Genomic DNA, 24711 nt, shown 5'->3' with positions numbered 1-24711 from the left:
CTTATAATTCCTTTCAACAGATCGCAAAGCTCTTTACCAACATTTACTTACTAATCTCAAAAACCTTGACAGAAATCTCACTAGTCTCACATGGGAGACTTGTGATAAAGAGCACTATCTTTATTTTGTAAGTAAATGCCAAGAAAAGCATAGTGATACAGTAGATGATCTAGAACAAAGCCTAAATTCTTAACATAGGATTGGCCAACATTTTCTTTATTCTTTTCTTTTCTTTTTCTTTCACTATTTCAATCCACTGAAATATAGCAATTCTGGGAAAGTATTAGCTACTTTTTAAATATAATATGGTGGTCTTTTATATTGGGTTGGCCAAAACGTTTGTTCAGTTTTAAGTAAAAATAAAAGACACGTTTTTTCATTTTCACCAAGAATTTTACTGAACAATGTATTCACTAACCGAATGAACTTTTTGGCCAACCCAATATAAGTTATAGTGAAAAACAAAAAACAGCAACTCTCATTGAAATGACAAGTTTGGCCAAAGAAAAGATAATTATCTGAAATGAATTTTCAATATAAGAGATTTTCTTGTGTGGAAGTAGTCCTTAGGAAGAATTACTAATCTAGAGTTTACCTTTAATACAATTTAATAGAAAACTGCATTAGCTAGACCATTCAATTTGGCTCCAAGAAACCTGTAACCCCCTCTGTGGTATTGTAGAGATGTAGTTTGGGACAATGCCCACTCTCTGTCCCCTATAAGGAACCCTACATGACAAAACCTTGTTTCCTTTGAGGAACTGGTATAACTAATTGCTGTTTTCTTTTTGCTTGGCAGCCTAATTAAAAAACCATGTAAAATACTGTTGCCAGTGTATTTGTGTTCTACTTTTCCTCTAGTTTAAACCTTTTCTATTTATATTTTTCCTGGTTCTGATTTTCTTATTCATATTTTTCTATGTATATTTTCTCTTTTTTAAAAAATTTTATTATTTGGCTGCATCAGGTCTTAGTTGCGGCATGAGGGATCTTCATCGCAGCATGCGGGCTTCTCTAGTTGTGGCACATGGGCTTCTCTCTAGTTGTGATGTGCGGGCTCCAGAGTGCACAGGCTCAGTAGTTGCGGCTTGCGGGCTCTCTAGTGGCGTACGGGCTCGGTAGCTGCTGAGCGTGGGCTTAGTTGCCCCACGGCATGTGGGATTTTAGTTCCCCAACCAGGGATTGAAACCTTGTCCTCTGCATTGGAAGGCAGATTCTCAACCACTGGACCATGAGAGAAGTCCCATGCTATGTGTATTTTCTATAATACAGGGATGTTTTGATGGCATGGACAAACATTTAATAAGTTGAAGTTTATGGTTGAGTTAGGGACTTTGCTGTTCTAAAGGAACGGGCACCAGTTACCTATGGAGTTAGCACTTCAAATTTCTTTAGCACCTGAGTGTTTCTTTACATTTCTTTTTAATGCATGCAGACACTGGACTAGATGATCTCTTAATCACCAGTAATGACAGAAATTTTACCTGTTGATTTAAGGATAAATCTAACCTGCTCTGGATTTGTTTCTTAGCATTTAGGATCCATTGAATGTTTCTATAACTTACCTGATTTCTGCTTCAGCTGGATAGCTAAAATAAGAGTAGGCTTTTTCATATGACCATTCTCAATATCTTGGGCATTAACTAGCATCTCTTTTCCACAAATATAACTTTGTGCCTGATAATTTCAATGTTAAATATCAGTTTCACATAGAAGATTAATAGTATGCTGTTAGACTGACACTAAGCAAACTTGTCTAGGCTTTGATTGATTGAGAATTTCAAAATTAATTGGTTTATGGGGCATCCATTTAAAAATATATTGTTGAGTTATGTATGTATGTGTATATTTGTATATGTGAACACACACGCATATATAGATTGTTTAATATAGTTATGCCTTTTCATTTTAAATGACTCCGTTTCTGTATATAATACTGAATGGTCTTCTCTGATAGACCAAAAATAATTATTCCACAAAAAGTTTTTCACTGTCATTTGTCAGTAGTAGTATTACGTTGAATACTGACTGGTTGAAGTACTTTCTATATAGAATATACTCAATAAATATGTGATTAATGATGAACTCTGTATATATATTGATACAAAGTCATTGGGAAAACATAATTTATTTCATGTAATTCCTGTTTAGCATCAAAAAATAATTCAGATTGTGCTTTTTTACTCCCTGTATGACCCTAGGTCCTTTAAATGATAGTTTGTTTTAATCTTTGTAACTTAGTTTATGTGAAAAGTAAACTTTACTACTCTGTTTAGATCATTCTGTCCTAATATCATAATTTAAATTTTTATGTGATTTGTGAGGCTAATTGAACGAGCATAGTCGGAAGCTGTTGTTCTCCTTTTTCTTCTATTTCCTTTTCTTTTATTTATTTGAATTGACTTTACACACTGGAAGAAAAATTGATGGTTTGCAAGTATTGGAAACAAAATTTTTAAATCAGTGATATATCAAAGACTTAGCTCAAATATACAACTCTATCTGGCCCATCCAGAAAATCTCCATAAGCAATATAAAGGAATTAGAACCCAATTACTTTTATAGGTCTAGGAAGCAGTTTAATAATTGTTCCTTTTTGTCATTTACAGTAAAGGATTAAATGTTTGAAAAGTACATCACTGTGATATAAACAGTTTGATACGATAAAGAACTATTAATTATATCTAACTATCTGAAGGATTCTGAAATTACGCCACACAGAGTATATAGGAATCTCATTTCTTAAGTCAAATTATATTGTAGTGAGGACAGAAAAAGACAAAATTTAAACAACTAATAAAGTAAAAAATATATAAATAAATAGTAGAATTCTTGAGATGAGATTCACAGAGCAAAGGCAAGAGAAGAGGCAGAGAGGTTTAATAAGTATTCCTTGAAGAGGTGAGGAGCTAGTGGGGTGAAGTTCATAAAAACCAATAGGGTGTTTTTAAATCTGGTATGTGTTTGTTAAAATTGAATATTAGAAGGTACTGCCTTTCATAATTTTAGAAATTAGAATGTAAAATTATATTACATTTATAAGTACTTTATACCATAGGGAATAATTAACTTATTTTTTATCGTTAAAAAGAGACACATGGTATACTATGCTTTTTCTTTTCATAGCTGGCACTTTATGTGCTTTCATTCCTGGAACCCAAAGACCTGCTACAAGCGGCTCAGACGTGTCGCTACTGGAGAATTTTGGCTGAAGACAACCTTCTCTGGAGAGAGAAATGTAAAGAAGAGGGTAAGGTTCAAAATCACAGAGAGAAAATATTTGTAGTTCGAAAAAGCAAAGTGATTCTGAAAAATAATAATAAGTTTTATGTGCACATAGAATAAAGTGGTGGATAAATAAAAAAAGAGAACTTTGGCAGCCTATCAAAGAATCAAGACTGTGTCTTCATTTACATTCACCTACTTATATAAAATCCACAGGTTACTCCACACGTTCAGATGTGCCAAATCTTGCCACTAACCCCTTTAGTGAGCACTGTAACTAATAGTGAATATATCTCATTTGCTTCCCAGTCTCCAGTAGAATTAATAAACAATGAGAAAGTCAAGATGAGGACAACTTAAAGAGAACCCCCAAATTAAATTAGCAATTAAATACTCAAATATTTGTAGTCTATTCATTTCTTCCACAAATATTTCTTGAGCACCTCTTATGTGCTAGATATTCTTAAATCCTGGGGATGTAGTAGTAAAGTCCCATTTTCTTCCTACCATGGAGCCTGTGTTCTGAGACCTGTTTAAAAAAAAAAAAATCCCCTTTCCTAGTAATGGAGTAGGTATCATACATATTAAGAAAGGACATTTTTTCTTTCCAGCAGGCATCTAGAAAAATATTACTTTTGAAAAAAATATTATTTGCCTCAACAAGCAAAGTTTTTAAGAAAGAATCATAGAGTGTAAGACAGATGCGCTATAGGTTCTCTTTAGTAAAGCTGAGAGGTAAAGAAAGATCCAGGATACTTGGTTTCTAATCCTGCCTCTGCCCTGCCTGTGGCTTGGACTACTCAGTGAAACCTTCTCTTCTCAGATATATATAAAGTGGGATTAATTATCCCTGCCTTACCTTCTCATAGAATCATTATTTTAATGACTTTTTTAAATTGTGATAATTTATACGTAAAATAGAATTTATCACTTTCACCATTTTTAAGTGTATAGTTCAGCAGCATCAAGTATGCTGACTTTGCTGTGGAACCATCACCACCATCCATCTCCAGAACTTTATCATCTTCCCCAGCTGCAACTCCATACCCATTTAACAGTAACTCCCTATTCCTCTTCCCTGCAGCACTGGCAACCACCATTTTGTTTTCTGTCTCTATAAATTTGACGACTCTAGGGACCTCATATAAGTGGAATCATACGGTATTTGTCTTTTTGTGACTGTCTTATTTCACTTAGCATAATGTCTTCAAGGTTCATCCAAATGTATCAGAATTCCCTCCTTTTTTAAGACTAAACATTCCATTGTATGTATATACCACACTTTTTTCTCCATTTATCCGTCAGTGGACACTTGGGTTGCTTCCACCTCTTGGCTGTTATAAATAATGCTGCTACGAACATGGATGTACAAATACCTGTTCAAGTCCCTGCTTTCAGTTCTTTTGGGTGTATGTTCAGAAGTGGAATTGCTGGATCATATGGTAATTTTATGGTTAATTTATTTTGAGTAACCACCATACTGTTTTCCATAGCAGCAACATTATTTTATAGTCCCACAAGCATTGCACAAGGGTTCCAATTTCTCCACATCCTCACCAACATTTCATAGAATTATTCTGAGAGAAATGAAATAGTCAGTAGACAACATGCCATACAGATTGCAAATTTACATTAGTGTCTCATAATAACAGTGTTAGAAATTAGTGTTCTGCATTTCAGTGGTTTTCAGCATAGGAGAAAATGAGATGCATTATAAAATGTGTAATTTGTATTATTGGTGAAGGCAATTATACTCTAAATTTTCTAAACCTTAGGTATTGATGAACCATTGCACATCAAGAGAAGAAAAGTAATAAAACCAGGTTTCATACACAGTCCATGGAAGAGTGCATACATCAGGCAGCACAGAATTGATACTAACTGGAGGCGAGGAGAACTCAAATCCCCTAAGGTAACTGAACTCTTGCATGATGTAACAGAAACCATTAATCAGTGTTAGTACGTAGTGTACTCTTTCGTATCTGACAAGTAGTATAACTTGACAACCTATGTCCTGTCGAAAGAAAACAATATATTTTAAAATAACTGAAAATGTAACTGACAGTATTCCTCTGTGCTAATATCTCTAGTCTGACAACTAACTGTACTTGAATAAAAGACGAATTGACTTACGTGTTGTTCTGTCTATTGCATGTAAATGAAAATTTCTGAATATCCTGTTGAATTTTGTGTCATATACGTTCTACCTAAGAATTTGCTCCCTCTCTGACCAAACATGATTTTTTGAGGAGTACCCATGTTTGGGGGGTTTTTTGATGGCTTTTGTGTGTTTTAATTTTATAAATTTAAGCATAATTCTGATTTTCTGCCTTATAACATTTCAATTATATAAAGAATGGCAAAAACACTTGAAATCCTTAGCTATATTTTTTTCAACTGGAAAAAAAGCAATTTGGGGAGACATTTTGTATTAAAACGTATACATTATGACAGGCTTTTTTGTTTAAGTTGAAAAAGTTGATGATTATTGTCTTTCTACTTAGTAGGTACTTTTGTGTGTCAAAATTGCACAACTTAAGTGCATATTCTTTTGGTTTGAGCGGATAAAATAGATGATTATAAAATACGTTTGTGTTTGAACCATATTTATGAGGTCTTGACTGAGTAAAATTTTAATAGTTGATGTCTCAAGTATAAATAATAGAATATGGAAACAATAAAATGTTTAATACTTAATTCATCTGCCAGGAAGGATGCTTCATATTTTATACAAATTTTTACTCTGGAAATAGACTATGGATTACTGTTGCTATTTATGGCCTCATTTTTCTTTTCACTAGTATTTTAAAAAACATAATGTAGTAACATACTTCTGATCTGTACATCTATGTTGTAGGTGCTGAAAGGACATGATGATCACGTGATCACATGCTTACAGTTTTGTGGTAACCGAATAGTTAGCGGTTCTGATGACAACACTTTAAAAGTTTGGTCAGCAGTCACAGGCAAAGTAAGTGTACTTCTCTCTACACTTCGTAAAGTCACCATTTGGTACATACCTTTACAAGGATCAACCAGTGAAAGGAAAACAAGGATTCATTTTTGAGTCTAGCTTATTTTGATAGCAAATATCAGAGCTTCTAATTCAGCTTTTTTCTTGGCATGAAAATGATGTTTCTCATGATAGGGATGTCATTAGTTTCTTCTTCATTTAAATAGTTTGTCTATCTTTGTGGCTTAGCTATTTTAAGATTTTACAGATGTGCTTTTTTTTCTTTCTTTTTTGGGGGTTAGTTTTTCCCACTTTTATTAACCATAAAAGTTATATCTCCTTCCTTTTTAATCTTTTTCAAAACTATGACTGAGGGATATATTTTTTTCCTTGTAAACTTTGTTGATAACCTACCTGGAGTTTAAAAGTTAAATAAATCATGTTAATTTTGAGTTATCTCAAACCCTGTAAGATAGAAGTTAAGCAGGCTAGTTAGTTATGTAAATAGGAGTTTGAAGGAAACAAAGCAGTCCAAGCAGTCAGTTTCACTTCATACAATACTATACTTTAATGGTTCTCTACTGAATACTTATTTTTATCTGTCCAATGGAAAATATTTTCTTGAATTAGGTAATTGACCACCTAAAAAAGAATAGAAGAAAGTGTGTGGGGAGGGGGAAATCTGTCTTTTAAAATGTCTTATAACATGTTGATTCTTGGGCAAGAATCTTCTAAATATTCCAAGTCAGATGTAAAAGTTTTTTTAAAACTGCTTCGTATTTCCGTAGTGTAATATTAGTTTTGGATTTATTTCAGGGTTTTAGTGTCTGTCTTTACTTGTCTAGAAGTACCTTGCCATAGAAGTACCCTCACTACTGCCTTGGGGCAGATTCAGATGAAATGTGGAATGTAGCCACACCCAACTCTGTTGGCATTCTTTCACTGAATCCATTCCCGTGGAAGAAACCAAGTTGCAATTTTAGTATTATTTTATCAAAGAGGCCAGGCCAGAGTTGTCATACTTTAGTGAGAAAGGTTTACTGTCTGCATACTTGTTCCCCGACTGTGTGTGTGTGTGTGTAATATGCAGTGCTGCTGAATAAACAAAGAAATACACAGTGATGGGATCATGTTATATTGATGTGAAAAATTATTTTCTAATATGCCAAACATTCCAACTGAGTAAATAACTTTACTTCAGATTTTAATGAACTGCTAAAATCTTATTTACATTGTTTTTCTTTCTACCCAAAAGTAATCATCTTAAGTGTTTTTGCAGTGTCTGAGGACATTAGTGGGACACACAGGTGGAGTATGGTCATCACAGATGAGAGACAATATCATTATTAGTGGATCTACAGATCGGACTCTCAAAGTGTGGAATGCGGAGACGGGAGAATGTATACACACCTTATATGGGCATACTTCCACTGTACGTTGTATGCATCTCCATGAAAAAAGGTAGGGGAAACCCTGTAGGGGTTGGGAATTCTTTCTCTGTTACTTGTGAACTTGGGGCCTTTTGTATAGAGTTCAGTTGTACAGTACTTACTATGTCTAACAGAGAGATAGTGATAATATGCTCCTAAACTAGACTCATCATTCAACTTCAGATATTTCTCTGCTAGGAAAGCAGTAGTGTATTGCCTTAAGATTGGGCAGTAGGGTATTGCCTTTAAATTTCCGTCCTCATTTAATGTGTTGTTGGCTTCCACCTTGAAACTCTGTTCTCTGATCTTGACTAACACCTTACTTGATTGTTCTAAATCTTTGATGACTCATCATCTTCAAAAAAAAATGGGGAGGGGCATATATTTCCAGTAGTGGGACAAATTCAGTAATTCAGGCTTCAAGTCTCTGAGTCTTTTTAATTACCCACCACCCTTCCCCCACTCCATCATATCCCCTGTGTCTGGGCAAAAGCTGAGGCCTGTGGGTTTTAACTTATTCTCTCATTACCTATCACCTGAACTACTGACAGAGCTTTCAAACTTGGTCACCTTTTACACAGCTGCAGAGAACCTCCTCTAATTACGGTAGTACCACTGCCCTTTGGGAGCCTACTGTTACCTACCGAATTAAGGAAGAAACCCTCAATCCAGTTTTCAAAATAGTTTAAGCCAAACCAGACTGCTTGACTTTTTCTTCTCAGCATCTTTGCTGTTGCTTTTATCTCCTCCTACAGAGCCCTCCTATTAAAGTCCTTTCTATCTTCCATTGGCGTGTCTTCACAGTACCCCTGTTAAACAGATGTGATTTCTACCTCCTTTGTCAGAAAAGGTCTCTCTGAAGGGTCCTTACAGTGAATCCACTCCAGTTTTTACCGTTCATTCATTCTGTCCATAGCATCTTCTTTATCAAGAACCATTACATTTAGCAGATTTCACTTTAGATTTGTAATATGTGCAGAAAAGTACCTTCTCACTTGTAATTTGAATCTACTTTGAACAGTGTGCTGTACTATTAAAATTGGGGGGGATTGGTATCAAGAGACCTTGCATTTCAGTTTCCATTATATTCTGACTTAAATCTCTCAATGCTTCCATTATCTACTGTCCCAAAGGTGGAAACTCTGGCCTTTCTTAATCTCTTAGGAATGACATTAAAGACATCTGAGTTTTCAGCTCTCCTTTGTAATCCAAAGGTGATTGCCATATTTGTATCACTCTGGTCTTCGGAAGAGAATAATGTTGGGTCAGAGTTTCAAGGGATTTCCATTGCCCCTACATGCGTATGTTCTAAAAATCTGTATGTCTTAATGCCCCGGTAGCCTACAGAATATTTTTAAATATAAGCATAAGCAGCCTTTGTTTGAGGACATGTTTAAAACTGGTTAATTTAACCAGAGTATATGGTGTAAAGCACATATGTTTAGCTGTTTAAATTCCAAATTCTGATTTGTTTTGTTGAAAAACCTTTATTGAATTTTTTCCCTAGTCACGAAGGGACTTTGTGCTCATAATTAAAATAGGGGGAAATGACAAAGAATAAAGAAGAAAATTTAAGTTTTTCAAAATACTACCATCCATTAGCATTTTACACATATTGCCCACACTAACATTTTATTTCTAAAATCAAGATCTTATTGTATGTGTTTAGAGCTGGCTGCTTCCGCTGCTGCTTCTTTATCTTCTTTGACTTGGTCTTCCTCTCCTTCCTCTTTGTCATTTCTAATTACAGTACAGTAGTCTTAAAACTGTTCCACAGGACCCCAAGGTGCTCCTGGGTCCCTCATAGGTGGAGGAATCAAACAGGCAGAATTCTAGGCTTTCCAACTTCCCATCCCAATCAGAGTAACTCAACTTTTGCATGTTTATATATCAAGGTTTTACATAGTATGTATTTATTTTGAAAACAGGTATTTCTGCTTAAGAAAAGGTAAAAAAGTTTTAATAACCACAGACTTTTTATGTATCATGTTTTCTCACAATATCAAAATTCTAATACATTCTTTTTTCTGTTTTCCCCCCCTACAGAGTTGTTAGTGGTTCTCGAGATGCCACCCTTAGGGTTTGGGATATTGAGACAGGCCAGTGTTTACATGTTTTGATGGGTCATGTAGCAGCGGTCCGCTGTGTTCAATATGATGGCAGAAGGGTTGTGAGTGGAGCGTATGACTTTATGGTGAAGGTGTGGGACCCAGAGACAGAGACCTGTCTGCACACGTTGCAGGGGCACACCAACAGGGTCTACTCGTTACAGGTAAGAGACCTATCTCTCCTGCTCTTCAGATGCTATATTTTTGAGTCATAAGGTTGTCTTACTCATAATCACTGTCAGATTGCTGATCCAATACAGTCCAAAAACAGATGAATCAAATTATTCTGCCGTTTACATATACTTTATTTATTTTTTAAATAAACTTTATTTATTTATTGGCTGCACTGGGTCTTCATTGCTGTGCGCGTGCTTCCTCTAGTTGCAGCGAGCGGGGGCTACTCTTTCGTTGCGGTGCGCAGGCTTCTCCTGTTGCGGAGCATGGGCTCTAGGCGCAGGCTTCAGTAGTTGTGGCTCGCGGGCTCTAGAGTGCAGGCTCAGTAGTTGTGGCTTGCGGGCTGTAGAGTGCAGGCTCAGTACTTGTGGCACATGGGCTTAGTTGCTCCATGGCATGTGGGATCTTCCCAGACCCGGGCTCGAACCCGTGTCCCCTGCACTGGCAGGTGGATTCATAACCACTGTGCCACCAGGGAAGTCCCTACATGTACTTTAAAATTGGCATGAAGAAAGCATAAATTTTGAAATTATTTAAATGATTTCTTTCAGTTTTTCTGTGATTGATTTCCCTCTAAAATACAAATATTTGTCTTGGAACCTGAGACTTCGGGGCCTTAAATTTTGCTGTGTTAATTAATGGGTAGATAGTCTCCTAGGAGAATAACCTGGATTTTAATAAACTCCTTAGAGGATTAATTTGGCCCAAAGCTGCCCCTTTGCCTTGATAGCTGGAAGTTGATGGACCACGTAATTGTGATTCCGTCCCCATTCAAAGTGGAAGTGAACTTCGCACAAAGCTGCTCTGCCGTCACAGGGCTGCTGGTTTGTAGTCATGAAGAAGTAAATTTGACTTAAACTGATTTTTGGTTTGTTTTCATTTGAACCTGATATCCTAGAATAGATTGCCATATTTTGACATAAATAACTAGATTAATAGCAAGTTTAGAAAATAGATCTTGTTTCGTTTCGTGAAAGACAACATTTTCAATTCAAAACTACAGTTGACCCTTGAACAACTTAGGAGTCAGGGGCACCAACCACCCCCTCCCCACCCCCAACTCCAGTCGAAAATCCTTGAATAACTTTACAGTTGGCCCTCAGTATTTGCAGTTCCACATCCAAGAATCCAACCAACCTGGGATTGTGTAGTAGGTATTTAGCAAAAGAAATTCGAGTATAGGTGTGGACCCTCCCGGTTCAAACCCATGTTGTTCAAGGGTCAGCTGTATTTCTTATTACTTACATAGCTTGTTTACCAGTTACTGCCCGTTAGTAATCAGCAAATTAGTATGTAGTCCCAGGGCTCACAGTTCTGTCGTTGGGGTATTTGTATCTTAACTGATGGAATACTCTCCATGTCATGAAATATTGACATATAATAAAGATGTCTGTTAACTTAGGAAAGGTTATGAATTTGGAGGAGAGGGAATTGGCTGCAATTGTTTGTATGTTTTGTGATATGTTCGAACCTTAATGAATATAATAATCTTATTTAAATAAGCCATTAGATTGAAGAAAGAGGTGGTAACATTATTATAGATCTGGGAATTGGTAGATATTTGTTGACTTTGGGTATAGCTGGGAAGCTGGAGAAGAGATGCTGTATATGGTTTGCTTTTGTTCTCAAAATGCCACCACTTCTAATTCCAGATATAATTGTCTGTTGGCACATTTCCTAAATAGCATTAGGTTCTTGTAAATGAAATTTTTATTTTACATACAATTTTTAATGGAACTTACTTTGAAGTATCATGAAAGCTATCTCCAGCCCTTTTCTTGCCATAGGTGTTGATAAGCACACCCTTTATTCATAAACCACGTCAGCAGTTTTAGCTTCCTATTGGGAAGTAAAACTCAAATGGCAATCCATATTGAATCATTCATGATAGGTAGCTAGTAAGTGTGGCCAGATGATCTGAAAATAATATGTTCATTTTAGGTGGTTTTTTGAAAATTGTTTCTGCATCTAGTTTGAAGCCACTGGCCATAAAAAATTAGCATTTCTGGTAGAAGCTTCTGAGAACATGCCCTGTAGAGTTGCTTGATTGCATGCACTTTGTCTTGTACCCCATTTTGTTCCTGGCATTTTGTTCTCATGCTTTACTCGCGTCCCCTTTTAGGATTAAGGTCAATAAGTAATATCAAGAATGTGTACACTTCTAGTCTAATAAACTGTGTCTGTTGTAGTTTGATGGCATCCATGTGGTGAGTGGATCTCTTGATACATCAATCCGAGTTTGGGATGTGGAGACAGGGAATTGCATTCACACGTTAACAGGACACCAGTCATTAACAAGCGGCATGGAACTCAAAGACAACATTCTTGTCTCTGGGAATGCAGATTCTACAGTTAAAATCTGGGATATCAAAACAGGACAGTGTTTACAAACATTGCAAGGTAAATATTGGCTACCCACCTTTAGTTGCGTTCCTTAAAAATGAGATTGTTGGTCAGAAGAGAAATGTGGAGCTTTTGTGTCACAGAAGGAAGTAACCTCATACAAAATGAAAACTTATTTTGGATAAGTTTATGAGCCTTTCCACTCTGACTTGAGTAGGAGTGGAAGTAGGATGGGAAGGATTCACAGTGCCCACTGAACTAGAGGAAGAAACATGTGAAAGCCGCTAATACTAAATGAGGCAGAGCAGTGTTAACTTCTTATATCTTGATTAACTTCTTTTTATTAGTCATAGCCCTTAGAAAGTGTTTTTTTCATTGAGGCCATCTGGTGGGCTATACTGCAGCTTTTTTACTCATTGATTTTGTCTCTTCCGCAGAGTTTTGGAATAGTGTCCATTCAGCCTTTGCCTTTGACTGGTTAGTTCAGAGTGGTAGGGTAATAGATTGTCCATGGGCAGAATACGTGATGCTGGTACTATCTACATCACCACCGAGAGAAGTGCTCATTCATGCAACCAGGACACAAAATGTATGCCTGGTAGCTAACCACGCTTCCTGGAACACAGAACCCTCAGAGATTAACGTTTCAGTTACAAATAGCTACCAGATTTTCTTACATCCCTGCCGATCCTAAAATACTCAGAACACAGTTTCTAAATGTGCAGCGGTTTAAATATTTCATTTATTGTGTGTTCCAATATAGATTCCACAAATTACAGTATAGCTGACCCTTAGTCATGATTTCTAACCAGTAACGAAATTCCTTTGGTTTTGCCTAGGTCCCAACAAGCATCAGAGTGCTGTGACCTGTTTACAGTTCAACAAGAACTTTGTAATTACCAGCTCAGATGATGGAACTGTAAAACTATGGGACTTGAAAACGGGTGAATTTATTCGCAACCTAGTCACATTGGAGAGTGGGGGGAGCGGGGGAGTCGTGTGGCGGATCAGAGCCTCAAACACAAAGCTGGTGTGTGCAGTAGGGAGTCGCAACGGGACGGAGGAAACCAAGCTGCTGGTGCTGGACTTTGATGTGGACATGAAGTGAGGAGCAGGAAAGGTGGCATCGTCCCAACGTGTAGACGACATACTCCCTGCCCTTCCCCCTGCAAAAGAAAAAAAGAGAAAAAAAGAAAAAAGAAAAGAAAAAGAAAAAAAATCCCTTGTTCTCAGTGGTGCAGGATGTTGGCTTGGGGCAACAGAGCGAAAAGACCTACAGACTCAGAAGGAAAAGAGGAAGCGATGACAAACCGCAACTGACAAGAGAGGCGCCTGCCGGCTCGTCCCGGAAAAAGCTTCACTTTGGACTGAGGGCAGCTTTGCAAAACGAGACTTTCGAAATCAAACCAGGTGCAATTATTTCTTTATTTTCTTCTCCAGTGGTCGCTGGGCAGTGTTACTGCAGAGATGTCGTTACAGATTCTGCTAGCCTGTTCTTTCACCACTGAGACCTAGAAAGAAGCTGCAGTAACATCCACACAGTACCGGTGGACTTTCTCACCAGAGAGCATCTGCAACAAAAAGTCATTTTTCTGGAGCGGAAAAGCTAAAAAGGAAAAAAATTACTGTGAATTGTTTTTGTACAGTTATCATGAAAAGCTTTTTTTTTTTTTTTTTTTTTTTTGCCAACCATTGCCAATGTCAATCAATCACAGTATTAGCCTCTGTTAATCTATTCCTGTCGCTTCCACATACACTCTGCAATGCCTGTGTTGCTCAAAGGTGGCAAGTTGTCCTGGGTTCTGTGAGTCCCGAGATGGATTTAATTCTTGATGCTGGTGCTAGAAGTAGGTCTTCAAATATGGGATTGTGTCCCACCCCTGTACTGTACTCCCAGTGGCCAAACTTATTTATGCTGCTAAATGAAAGAAAGAAAAAAAAAAGCAAATTATTTTTTTTTATTTTTTTTCTGCTGTGACGTTTTAGTCCCAGACTGAATTCCAAATTTGCTCTAGTTTGGTTACGGAAAAAAAAAGACTTTTTGCCACTGAAACTTGAACCATCTGTGCCTCTAAGAGGCTGAGAATGGGCGAGTTTCAGAAAATAAAGAGTGAAGTTTGCCTGCAAGTAAAGAATTGAGAGTGTGTGCAAAGCTTATTTTCTTTTATCTGGGCAAAAATTAAAACACATTCCTTGGAACAGAGCTGTTGCCGCCTGTTCTGTGGAGAAACTTTTCTTTTTGAGGGCTGTGGTGAATGGATGAACATACATAATAAAACTGACAAAATATTTTAAAAATATATAAAACACAAAATTAAAATAAAGTTGCTGGTCAGTCTTAGTGTTTTACAGTATTTGGGAAAACAACTGTTACAGTTTTATTGCTCTGAGTAACTGACAAAGCAGAAACTATCCAGTTTTTGTAGTAAAGGCGTCACATGCAAACAAGCAAAATGAATGAAAAAGTCAAATGGTTTGCCTCATTCTCCAAGAGCCACAACTCAAGCTGAACTGTGAAAGTGGTTTAACACTGTATCCTAGGTGATCTTTTTTTCCTCCTCCTGTTTATTTTTTTTGTTTGTTTTATTTATAGTCTGATTTAAAACAATCAGATTCAAGTTGGTTAATTTTAGTTATGTAACAACCTGACATGATGGAGGAAAACAACCTTTAAAGGGATTGTGTCTATGGTTTGATTCACTTAGAAATTTTATTTTCTTATAACTTAAGTGCAATAAAATGTGTTTTTTCATGTTAGTATGCCTGTTTCTTCCACTGAGGTAATAACACTTCATTATCAGTATTTAGGGTTTGTCTCTGATATTTTAATCTTCGCATCCCCTGTAGTGCGGCATGGAAATTGATGCTTCCAGGCCTGTTGTCCACAGCCAAAGTAAGAACAGTGGGCTGCAAGATGCCAATTATATTTATTTAGACTGTGCAGGAGGATGTGGTGCTGTGCTCATCTCTATTACATTGGGGTATATATGTATGAAATCTGGTCCCTCAAAGAGCCACCAGACTTTTATGGTAGTTACAACTAGAATTCCTGTAGGAAGTTCATTTTTAAAACGTGACCACATGTCGACTACTTACCAGGAACTTTCTACGCGTTCGTTCTGAAGCTCCCACCATCCTGAGATGGAGACACCGTTCTCTCCACTTTAAAGATGAGGGCAGGACTGCAGCTCACACGGGTTAGGTGTTTGTCAGGAGTCAGGTACCTGGCCAAGCACCAGGATTCACACTCATGCCCTTTAAGGAGAAAGAAACCTAGAATTTTGACAGACTAAAGCAAGATTTGTGGCGGGGAGGATCATTTTTTGGTAATTTCAGGCTCTTTTGTCTCTGTTTTATTGAATAAATCTAGCATTTTATAAAGTAAGGGAAAAAAATGAAGTTCAGTTACTCAAATTAGGTAACCTCTCAAGAAGCAGGTTTCTGCCATGTGTGTATCTCCAGGAATCTCAACTATCCAGGCCCAAGGTGAACATTGGAAAGTTAACAAATATTGATGCTACTTAGAGAATAAATTTCTCACAGTCACAAAGCATGTGTTCTTTACTCCTAAGGCAGCAATTATTGGGCCTCGCTCTCCCACAACTGCTGAATGAGAACATCTGGGGGTGGGACCCAAGAATCTGCATTTAAACTAGCTCACCAGGTGGGGTATGGACACGACTTTAAGAACCACTGCCCTAGAGACCTTCCAGTACGTTTGGTTATTTGGTTTTTTAGTCCACAGCACATTACAGGCACAAGAACATCAGAAAGAAGTGACAGGTTAAGGGAAAAGACAGAAAGCCACATGGTTAAAGACAAAAGTCGTATTAGGCAATGAAGTGCGGGTGAGCGGCCCGGCCTGCTTTAGGGAGAACCGGGGCGAAGCCCAGAGCCATGACTGCTGTTCACATGGACAACTCGGTGATCAAGAAGAAGCTGTAATCCTACTTGGTAGTCTTGAAACTGCTTGATTTTTCATAACGTAAGTGTGGCTTGATTCTAATACAATTGAAGAACATCATCAATAAAAATAAGTGTGCAGAACAGAATAGAATGAGTTCACAGACAGAGACGCCTGAATCCAAATCCCAGTTCTGTCTGTTTACGGGACCGTCATCAGATTACTTGACCTCATCTTCTAGGAGGCAGAGAGTACCTACCTCCTAAGGTTATCGTAGGGATTAAACGCAATGTTTTAAAGCACATAGCACGCTGTTGGCACTTGTAGCTCAATTCAGTGGTAGCTGCTATTACAACTTTAAGAAAATAGACCCAGATAATTGTAACTTGCTAGATTTGGGAGCAATTGAATGTATTTGTGACTCACTCAGGTATGAAATAAAAATAGTATTTCTATAGAGCAATTTACATTTTTTAAGTAGAGTCACATAGATTTCTCATTTGAGTCTTACAGAAACCTTGTAAAAGACAGATAAGGAGCACCTAGGAGTGATTTTATATATGTTCATTAAGTATTATTTATGAATAAATGGATAATCTTTATTACAGTGGATCTGTTCCTGAAAGGGAAAATATTACCCTCATCCTAAAGGAATTAAAGTATTGTCATTGAAGGAAGAAAGGTCACAAAGGGACCCCTGCTTTGTGGCCTCCTTAATGAAGAAATTCACCACCTTATATAACTGTGAATTTTCAACTCTTTATACTGGAGTAAAGGCAGTCCCCACATTTAGATGTTACAATTTCCCAAAGATCAAACATTGCCTGAAACTAAAATTAGGACACAGAGTAACCCATAAAAGCTCAGTAAATACCTGTTGAACTGAGCAAAGAGAGTTTACTATCTCTCTCTCTTTTTTCTTAATTGGAATTGTTTATAATTTTGCCACTTGGAAACTCCTTGCTGTTTAAGAAGCAAAGCTATTTCATTAATTTGTAACAGCTAGTACATGCCAAATGGTTAAGTTAAGTAAATGTTTCAACCTACCTATTTGTTTAATTTCAAAAGGTAGTTGACATTTAGTTAAGTGTATTAACTGTTTTTAAGCCATTTTCTCTATGCCTTTTGGGCTAGCCTGTTACAAAGTCTCCTTTCTACTTCTCCGAATTGATTGGCGGCTACAATCAAATAACAACAGGGCTTCCCTGGTGGTGCAGTGGTTGAGAGTCAGCCTGCCGATGCAGGGGACACGGGTTCGTGCCCCGGTCCAGGAGGATCCTACATGCCGCAGAGCGGCTGGGCCTGTGAGCCCTGGCCGCTGAGCCTGCACGTCCAGAGCCTGTGCTCCACAACGAGAGAGGCCACAACAGTGAGAGGCCCGCGTACCGCAAAAAAAAAACCACCACCAACAACAAAGAGCTCTGTGCCTTTCTCTTCCCTGAAGTGAAACAGGATAGAGGGCAGCTTCCCCAGACCCAGGCTGTGCCTTGTTTTCTGCACACTTTTCCCGGATGCACTGACTGCACTCTGTGAAACAAAGACACCAATGTGGACAGAGAAACTACCTGGCGGAGCCTGCCCAGCTCTATCCTGTCTCCTATAACTCCTAGCATCCCATATTAATAGAAACCAGAAACAAGCGGCTTGCTTGGCACGAGTAGATTAGATTCATATCACATTGATTCTGATTCCTTCCCTCAGATACAACTTTTATTCATTCACCCCCAATAAACGAGTCAGTGTTGTAACCTCTACTCTATCAGATTCATCGGCAACAGAGGATTCAACCTTGTCGTCCCTTGCAGCAATTCTAGGAGAAACTCCTAGTTTGTAAAGCCATTTGGAATTCTACCGATAGTCAAAGTGGTTTAGTGTTGCTGGTGAATTAATTTGAATAAATGCTTCTGACACAGGTTGTTTTCACATTCCCTGACTCACTGCGTTTTGGAGATAGGTTATGTGTGTGCATGTGTACACAACGTGCATCTACAAGAATATATTGGAACCTGTTTATATAACATTTCCATTAAGCCTTTCCCCTCATCATCCGTGAAAAAAAAGAATGGGCCATACGAAGGGAAGGTTGTTGGTGGCCAAGAGACTTCCCAAGTCTTTTCTGTGATAGATCAATGGCCTCTGTGTGAAGAGGGTGTGTTTTCACACAATGTTCTGCATTAAACAAATGGTAATTACCATATGGTAACTTGAAAAGTGGGTGCACGGTTTTTTATTTTGGCATTGCCTGCCAAGGAGATGGATTTTAAATTGGTCCAAAGTGGCTGCACCCAGCTCCCCATTTTGGGGAGTGCCAGGCGTCTATTTGAATTGCAAACAAACATAGCGTGGCATAGTTCACTAGCCAACACGTCTCATTGTCCATTTGATTAATACTAGTGATGCCCAAAGGTGGGAGGTTCTTGCCAACTTCGTTCCTCTGCCACCTTCTCTTTCTAGGTGGAGGAGATCAGAAATATTAAAAGGTAATTTCAAAGGTTCTTCAAAAAAAGGAAAAGCACCAAAAGCTGAAATGACTCAGAATGCACCTTCCTCCCAAAGTGTAAATAAATTCTAGACCCAGTTCCTAGGAAGACTCATTGCTGAGATGAAAGCCTGGCAACTTCCCAGTTTGCAATTGGGTATAAAAATAGCAGAGTTTCTATTTCAGATGATCTGATTCTCCCCAGGATTCTTAAGGACAAGGAACCACTGAGCGGACATTTTGATGTTTTATTCTTTGCTTTGGAAAATCTATCGTGGCCAAACTTACGAAGGCTGTTTATCTTTGGGTTTTGCTTTGCTTCAGCAGTCATGCTCTGCAAAAGGAAAATTATGTTGAAATCACTCTTGCAAATCAAAGGTTCAAACATAATAGAGCACAGAAATATATTGCCAGTTTACTGCTTTTCTAGGAGATTCATAGATTATAAAAGAGACATCAAACCACTATTCCCAATAAGAGGAAGGAAGGTTACTTGCAAGACTTTTTAAACCTATATTAATGAAGCCCATTAATACTTCACCAAACCATTATGCCTTACTAAACGCAGGCAGCAAGACAGTCTAGTCCCCTGCTACCATGAGCCTTTCCGTTTGAGGATTCTCTCCATTCCTATAAAGTGACTTTATGATCTTAAATCAATCTAGCAAGGACATAATACGGTGTAGAGATTAAAAGTAAGACCAGATGCACCTCTGTTAAGAGTCAGATTTGAGTTTGGGAGACCTGAAGCTCATAAGCTTAAGGACCCTCTTAAAGAAAAGAAAAAACTTACAAAATTAGATCCCAAAGTGAACATTTAGAACGATAAAGATTATGACAACTTACTGAGGCCTTGGTAATTCAGATCCCTTTCTCTGAGATCTCTTCAGGCAATTGCTAGAGTTGCTTAGTAGAAGTGCTTCTGACTGCAGGCTGGCTTCTCCTCCCCGCTGCACCTCCTAGCACCCCCAGCTCTCACAGGGATCTGTTAAAGGAGGGGCCCTGAAGCTCAGCTTCATCAGTTTCAGGGAAAATCCTCCTCTGTTCTCCCAACTCTAATCCACTCATCTGTAAATGGGGTAACATGTCATGGGGATTACATGTCATGAGACATTGTATGTTGAGCATTTAGCAATGTGCCTGGTATGCAGTAAGTATTCATTAATGGGTTGTAGATATCAACAGTAATAATGGTAGCTAGCTGCTATCATACACTTATTATAACTTAGCACGGTGACGAGTACTTTAAAATCATTTATTACTCATTAATCTTCTCAGCTGTCCCATGATATATTATTATTAGCCCTATTTTACAGATGAGGAAACAGGTACAGAGATGTCAAGGCACTTGCTCAAGGCCACGCAGTTAAGAAGAAGAAAAAAAAAAACTTGTAGAAACTGGGATTCAAACCTGGGCTTGTGGCCCCAGAGCCCAAGCTCTTACCCACTTTATTATGCATTGATTCACAACTGCCTTGCAAATAGAGGAACATGTAGTATGTTGTAGATCATACCAGCAAATGACACGGTCTCAGTCCCAACCTGCCGACCTGGGAGCTGACAAAGCCACAGAAGCAGGCATGGGCCTGGATTTCAACGAGAGAGCCCTGAAGAACAGTGGGTAGTAGATTCCTGCTATGGTTTGGCTGTAATGAATCCCCTTTTGTTGGAAAATTGGAATCACTTTTTCCAGTTGCAGAGTCAAAAGAGAGTGAGTTGCCTGAAAAGAAAGGCATAGCAATGAAAATATAGGAATAATGGGTAAAATAGTGTATTATTAAAAGAAAGTTTGCTTCCAGATCATTTCGGGAAAAATATATGCTATTCCTACAAAAGATGGACACTTCAGTTATACGAGAATTTTTTTTTTTTATAAATCACGATTGATGCATTTGTGCCCCCAAACAACTAGGCAAATGAGGAGCAAGCTTTTGCATTCTCAGGATTGATACATGGTGAATCCTCAATAAATGTTAGCAGCCTTTGTTGTTGTTATTATTATCAAGAAATACAGCTGTAGTCAAATTCCATCTCAGCCACTTGTGTGACTCCGGAAGACTTTTTTTTTTTTTAATCTTTCTGAACCTCTGTCATCATCTGTAGAGGAGAAAGTTGTGAATGTTACATGAGATAACTCATAAAGCACCTGGTACCATCTTGGCTAATTATATACTCAATGAATGGTAGTTATCTTTAGTATCATCACCACCACTAACAACAGAGATAGTGGTGACTGCGTTTCAGGGCGTCATTTCAAGCTAAATCTGGAACAGCAGACCTGTAAGACTTCTAGAACACCGTGCCCCAACTACCTTCCAAAATATGCCAGGAACAGATATGCCAGAGAGCAGTCTCCCCTGTTAGAAAGTAATCCAGTTTAAAGTGACAATTCTATTTCTTTCCAAAGACTTATTTAAATAATAGGAGAGAAATTAAACAGGCATAATCCCAAAAGGGGAGCAGGAGAGGAGAGCCAAGTAGACCAAAGATTTCACCAACTTTGGATGAAGGAAAACAGATGGAGTGGTGGTCTTTAGACGAGTAGGTTAGAGAAACTACAACCTAAAGTGCCCACGAAGAGGGGGGCACTAATGGGAAGTGAGCTGACCCCTCTATGTGGACGGCGAGGCCAGACACAGGGCTCAGAACTGGGGACTGATTGTAAGTAAGAGCAGGGGTGAGTGGGACCTACCTCTCTTTCTCATCTTCTTACAGCCAGGGGACCATCTGTGTTGAACCCACCCCTCTCCAGGCCCAACACACCCGCCATTTACAAGAACTATGAAGGGGTGTGACCCAAACTGCATACCCAGGCTTAGGTAGAGGCAGCAGGGAGTGGGTTCAGAAGTGAAAATGGAGATTAAGTTACAGTCTGCAGTTCTCCCCCACTCTGTTCCAGAAGGCCAACAGTCTGGCATATACCAGAGGATTCTTCCCCAGAGAAGCGAACAACAGGGAAAAAAGTTTCCATGTACTGGTGTTGGTGGGAGAGGCGAGAGTTCCTCCAATGAAAACTGACTCCCCTCCCAATCAAAGGAGAAACTCCTCTTCCAGAGAACCCCAACCAATACAGAGAGCCTTCTCTCTGATTTTTAGTGTCTGTCTCTTAAATATGAACAGATAGTCAAGAATCACCAAACATCTGAGAAAGACCTCCAATTTGAAAGACTAAGCCAAAAACGTATGAAATAAACTTGGAAAAAGAACAGTAGAAAGGTAAAATACTATCTTATAATACAGGAACAGGATGTAATATTTTAAAGGCCTCGTGGAAACTAAAATGTGGTAGAAATTCAAAAAGAAAAACCTTCAATAGAAAATAAAAATTTAGCAAATCAAACAGAAATTTTAAAAAGAGATGGAAATTAGCAGCGAAAACATAAAAGACTTAGAAGATCAGTCTGAGACATCTTACAACTAATAAGTGTCAAAAAAGAAAATAGCACAGAATAAATTATGCAAAAATTAATATAAGAAAAATTAGCAGAATTGAAGGACAGAAAACCTCTAGATTGAAAGGGCCACTCAGTGTCCTTTGAATAAATGGATGAAAAAAATCCATACCATGATTTATTATTATGAAAGTTTGGAACACCTGGGCTATAAAGAAGTCCCTAAAAATTTGTGGAGGGAAAAATCAGGATTAAAAAAATGAGAAATGGAATTCTGGACTTCTCAATAGCAACATCAGATGCTAGAAGACGAAAGTCTTTGAAATTCTACAGGCAAATTATTTTTAATTTATAATTGTACACCCAGCCAAATTATTGACCAAGTGAGAGGGAGAATTAAAAACATTCCCAGACAAAGGACTCCAAACACTACCTCTCACAAACTCTTTCTTAAGTGGCTGTGGACAATGTGGTCCAACAGAACAATGAAATAAACCATGGAAGAGGAAAACATAGTACACAGAAATTTGGGATTTCAATACAGGAGAGGGAGTTCTAGGGTGATAGACGGGCATTTGGACTCAAGAACTACCAGTCGAGGTGTGAGCAGGGAGGGCCTTAGGAGGAAGGCCCTAAGAATACAAAGGAAGTGATAATTCATCTCACAATCATGGTACAGCATTTAGAGAAAAACATTTCTCAGAATTCAGGACATCAGATGATAAATTCAGAAAAATTTTAAAAGGTTCAATGTATTAAAAGCTATGCAACACATCAAAATGAGGCAATTTTTTTTTTTTTTTTTTTTTTTGCGGTACGCGGCCGTCTCACTATTGTGGCCTCTCCCATTGCGGAGCACAGGCTCCGGATGCGCAGGCTCAGCGGCCATGGCTCATGGGCCCAGCCGCTCCACCGCATGTGGGATCTTCCCGGACCGGGGCACAAACCCGTGTCCCCTGCATCGGCAGGCGGACTCTCAACCACTGTGCCACCAGGGAAGCCCGAGGCAATTATTAATTCAAAATAGTATGTGAAAAAACTTAAGCATAGTTGGTACACTGTGTAGCCCTGCAGTAAACCATATTCATGCAGCTATAAAAATGTGAATACTGATTAGAGACTGTGCTAAAACATATGTGAGGGAGGGGAGGGATGTGGGATGGTGGGAGAGTTAAATCCTCCTCTACCATAATTAGAAGTTATTAATGTTTAATATGAAAAAAAAGCTAAAAATAAGAGGATGAGCACATTATGAAAAGATTGGAGATAGCATCGTAGAATTAGCTAAAAGAGTTAGAAATGTTTGCTTTGTGCTTGAGGAGACAGGAGAGGGGTGCAGCATTTTGATATGCTTTACTTTTTTTGCATTCCTTTGCTAAAAATATGTATTTTAAAGGAAGGCCAAATAAAAATTAGTAGGGCAGGACTTCCCTGGTGACGCAGTGCTTAAGAATCCGCCTGCCGATGCAGGTGACGTGGGTTCGATCCCTGGTCCGGGAGGATCCCACATGCCGCGGAGCAGCTAAGCCCGTGTGCCACAACTACAGAGCCCGCAATCCTAGAGCCCATGTTCCACAACAAGAGAAACCACCGCAAGGAGAAGCCCACGTACCGCAGTGAAGAGTAGCCCCTGCTCGCCCCAACTAGAAAGAAAAGCCCATGCACAGCAACGAAGAACCAACAGAGCCCCCCCAAAAAATTAGTAGGGCAAATTTCAGAACCAAAGGTACTTCTTTACCCATGCCAGCCGGCATCCATTAACAAGGCACTGATCAAGCTAGTCACCATGAGTTACTAGTCTAATGGCAAAAAAGAGGGGCATGGGGGCGCTCCTCTGGAGGAGTTCCACAGGGTGAGAGCCGTGTGGGCACAAATGACCTAGGTTCTCTTTGTCCCCATTTTTCATCTGTAAAATGGGCCCAATGATAAGCCCCCTCCTTAATACACGATGCATGTGATGTGCTCAGCATAGTCTCTGGCTCACGAGTTTTTAATAAAGGGAGCTTTATTTTTACCACCACCCCTCAGTCTCAGGGTGAAAGCTAACTTACATTAAGATCTGGAACTAGTAGCATCCAGTACTTTTGACTTCAGGTTCTAATTTGAGCATGAAGAGATGGGTAACCTGAGTTATAACCCCGTGTATCTTATATCAGGAGGATTAGACACTTGTGGAGACCCAAGGATATAGACCTCATCCCCTCCCCAACCTGTTTGCCATCATCTCTTTTTTTTAAACTTAATTTTTATTTTATATTGGAGTATAGTTGATTTACAATGTTTTGTTAGATTCAGATGTACAGCAAAGTGATTCAGTTATACATATACATATATATATTCTTTTTCAGATTCTTTTTCCATATAGGTTATTACAGAGTATTAAGTAGAGTTCCCTGTGCTATACAGTAGGTCCTTGCTAGTTATCTATTTTGTATATAGTAGTGTGTCTATGTCAATCCCAAACTCCTAATTTATCCCTCCCCCGCCACTTTACACTTTGGTAACCATAAGTTTGTTTTTAAAGTCTGTGGGTCTGTTTCTGTTTTGTAAATAAGTTCATTTGTATCATTTTTTTAGATTCCATATATAAGGGATATCATATGATATTTGTCTGTCTCTGTCTGACTTCACGTAGTATGATAATCTCTAGGTCCATCCATGTTGCTGCAAATGGCATTATTTCATTCTTTTTTATGGTTGAAT

The 24711-nt window shown here is 38.4% G+C and overlaps 1 protein-coding gene and 1 long non-coding RNA gene across 8 annotated transcripts in view; one reads left to right on the top strand and one right to left on the bottom strand.

Annotated features, from left to right (window-relative positions):
• FBXW7 (F-box and WD repeat domain containing 7) overlaps positions 1-14432 on the top strand; it is a 205975-nt gene extending 191543 nt beyond the window's left edge. For all 7 annotated transcript variants that reach the window (XM_060012161.1, XM_060012163.1, XM_060012160.1 and 4 more), the window contains 7 exons: positions 3127-3250; positions 5001-5137; positions 6083-6196; positions 7458-7639; positions 9655-9880; positions 12080-12290; positions 13073-14432. In XM_060012161.1, the coding sequence (XP_059868144.1) occupies positions 3127-3250; positions 5001-5137; positions 6083-6196; positions 7458-7639; positions 9655-9880; positions 12080-12290; positions 13073-13341 (1263 nt within the window). In that variant the 3' untranslated portion in view covers positions 13342-14432. The remainder of the gene's footprint in view (positions 1-3126; positions 3251-5000; positions 5138-6082; positions 6197-7457; positions 7640-9654; positions 9881-12079; positions 12291-13072) is intronic.
• A 903-nt stretch (positions 14433-15335) lies between these two features.
• Positions 15336-19517, bottom strand: LOC132425329 (uncharacterized). Its single transcript, XR_009519422.1, has 3 exons — positions 19463-19517; positions 18905-18950; positions 15336-15488 (listed from the first exon to the last, which is right to left on the bottom strand). It is a non-coding gene; the product is annotated as an uncharacterized lncRNA (long non-coding RNA).
• Between the last annotated feature and the right edge of the window lie 5194 nt (positions 19518-24711).

Source organism: Delphinus delphis, chromosome 5, assembly GCF_949987515.2.
Source record: "Delphinus delphis chromosome 5, mDelDel1.2, whole genome shotgun sequence".
NCBI classification, from domain to species: domain Eukaryota; kingdom Metazoa; phylum Chordata; class Mammalia; order Artiodactyla; family Delphinidae; genus Delphinus; species Delphinus delphis.
This window is presented reverse-complemented; position numbering and strand designations above follow the sequence as displayed.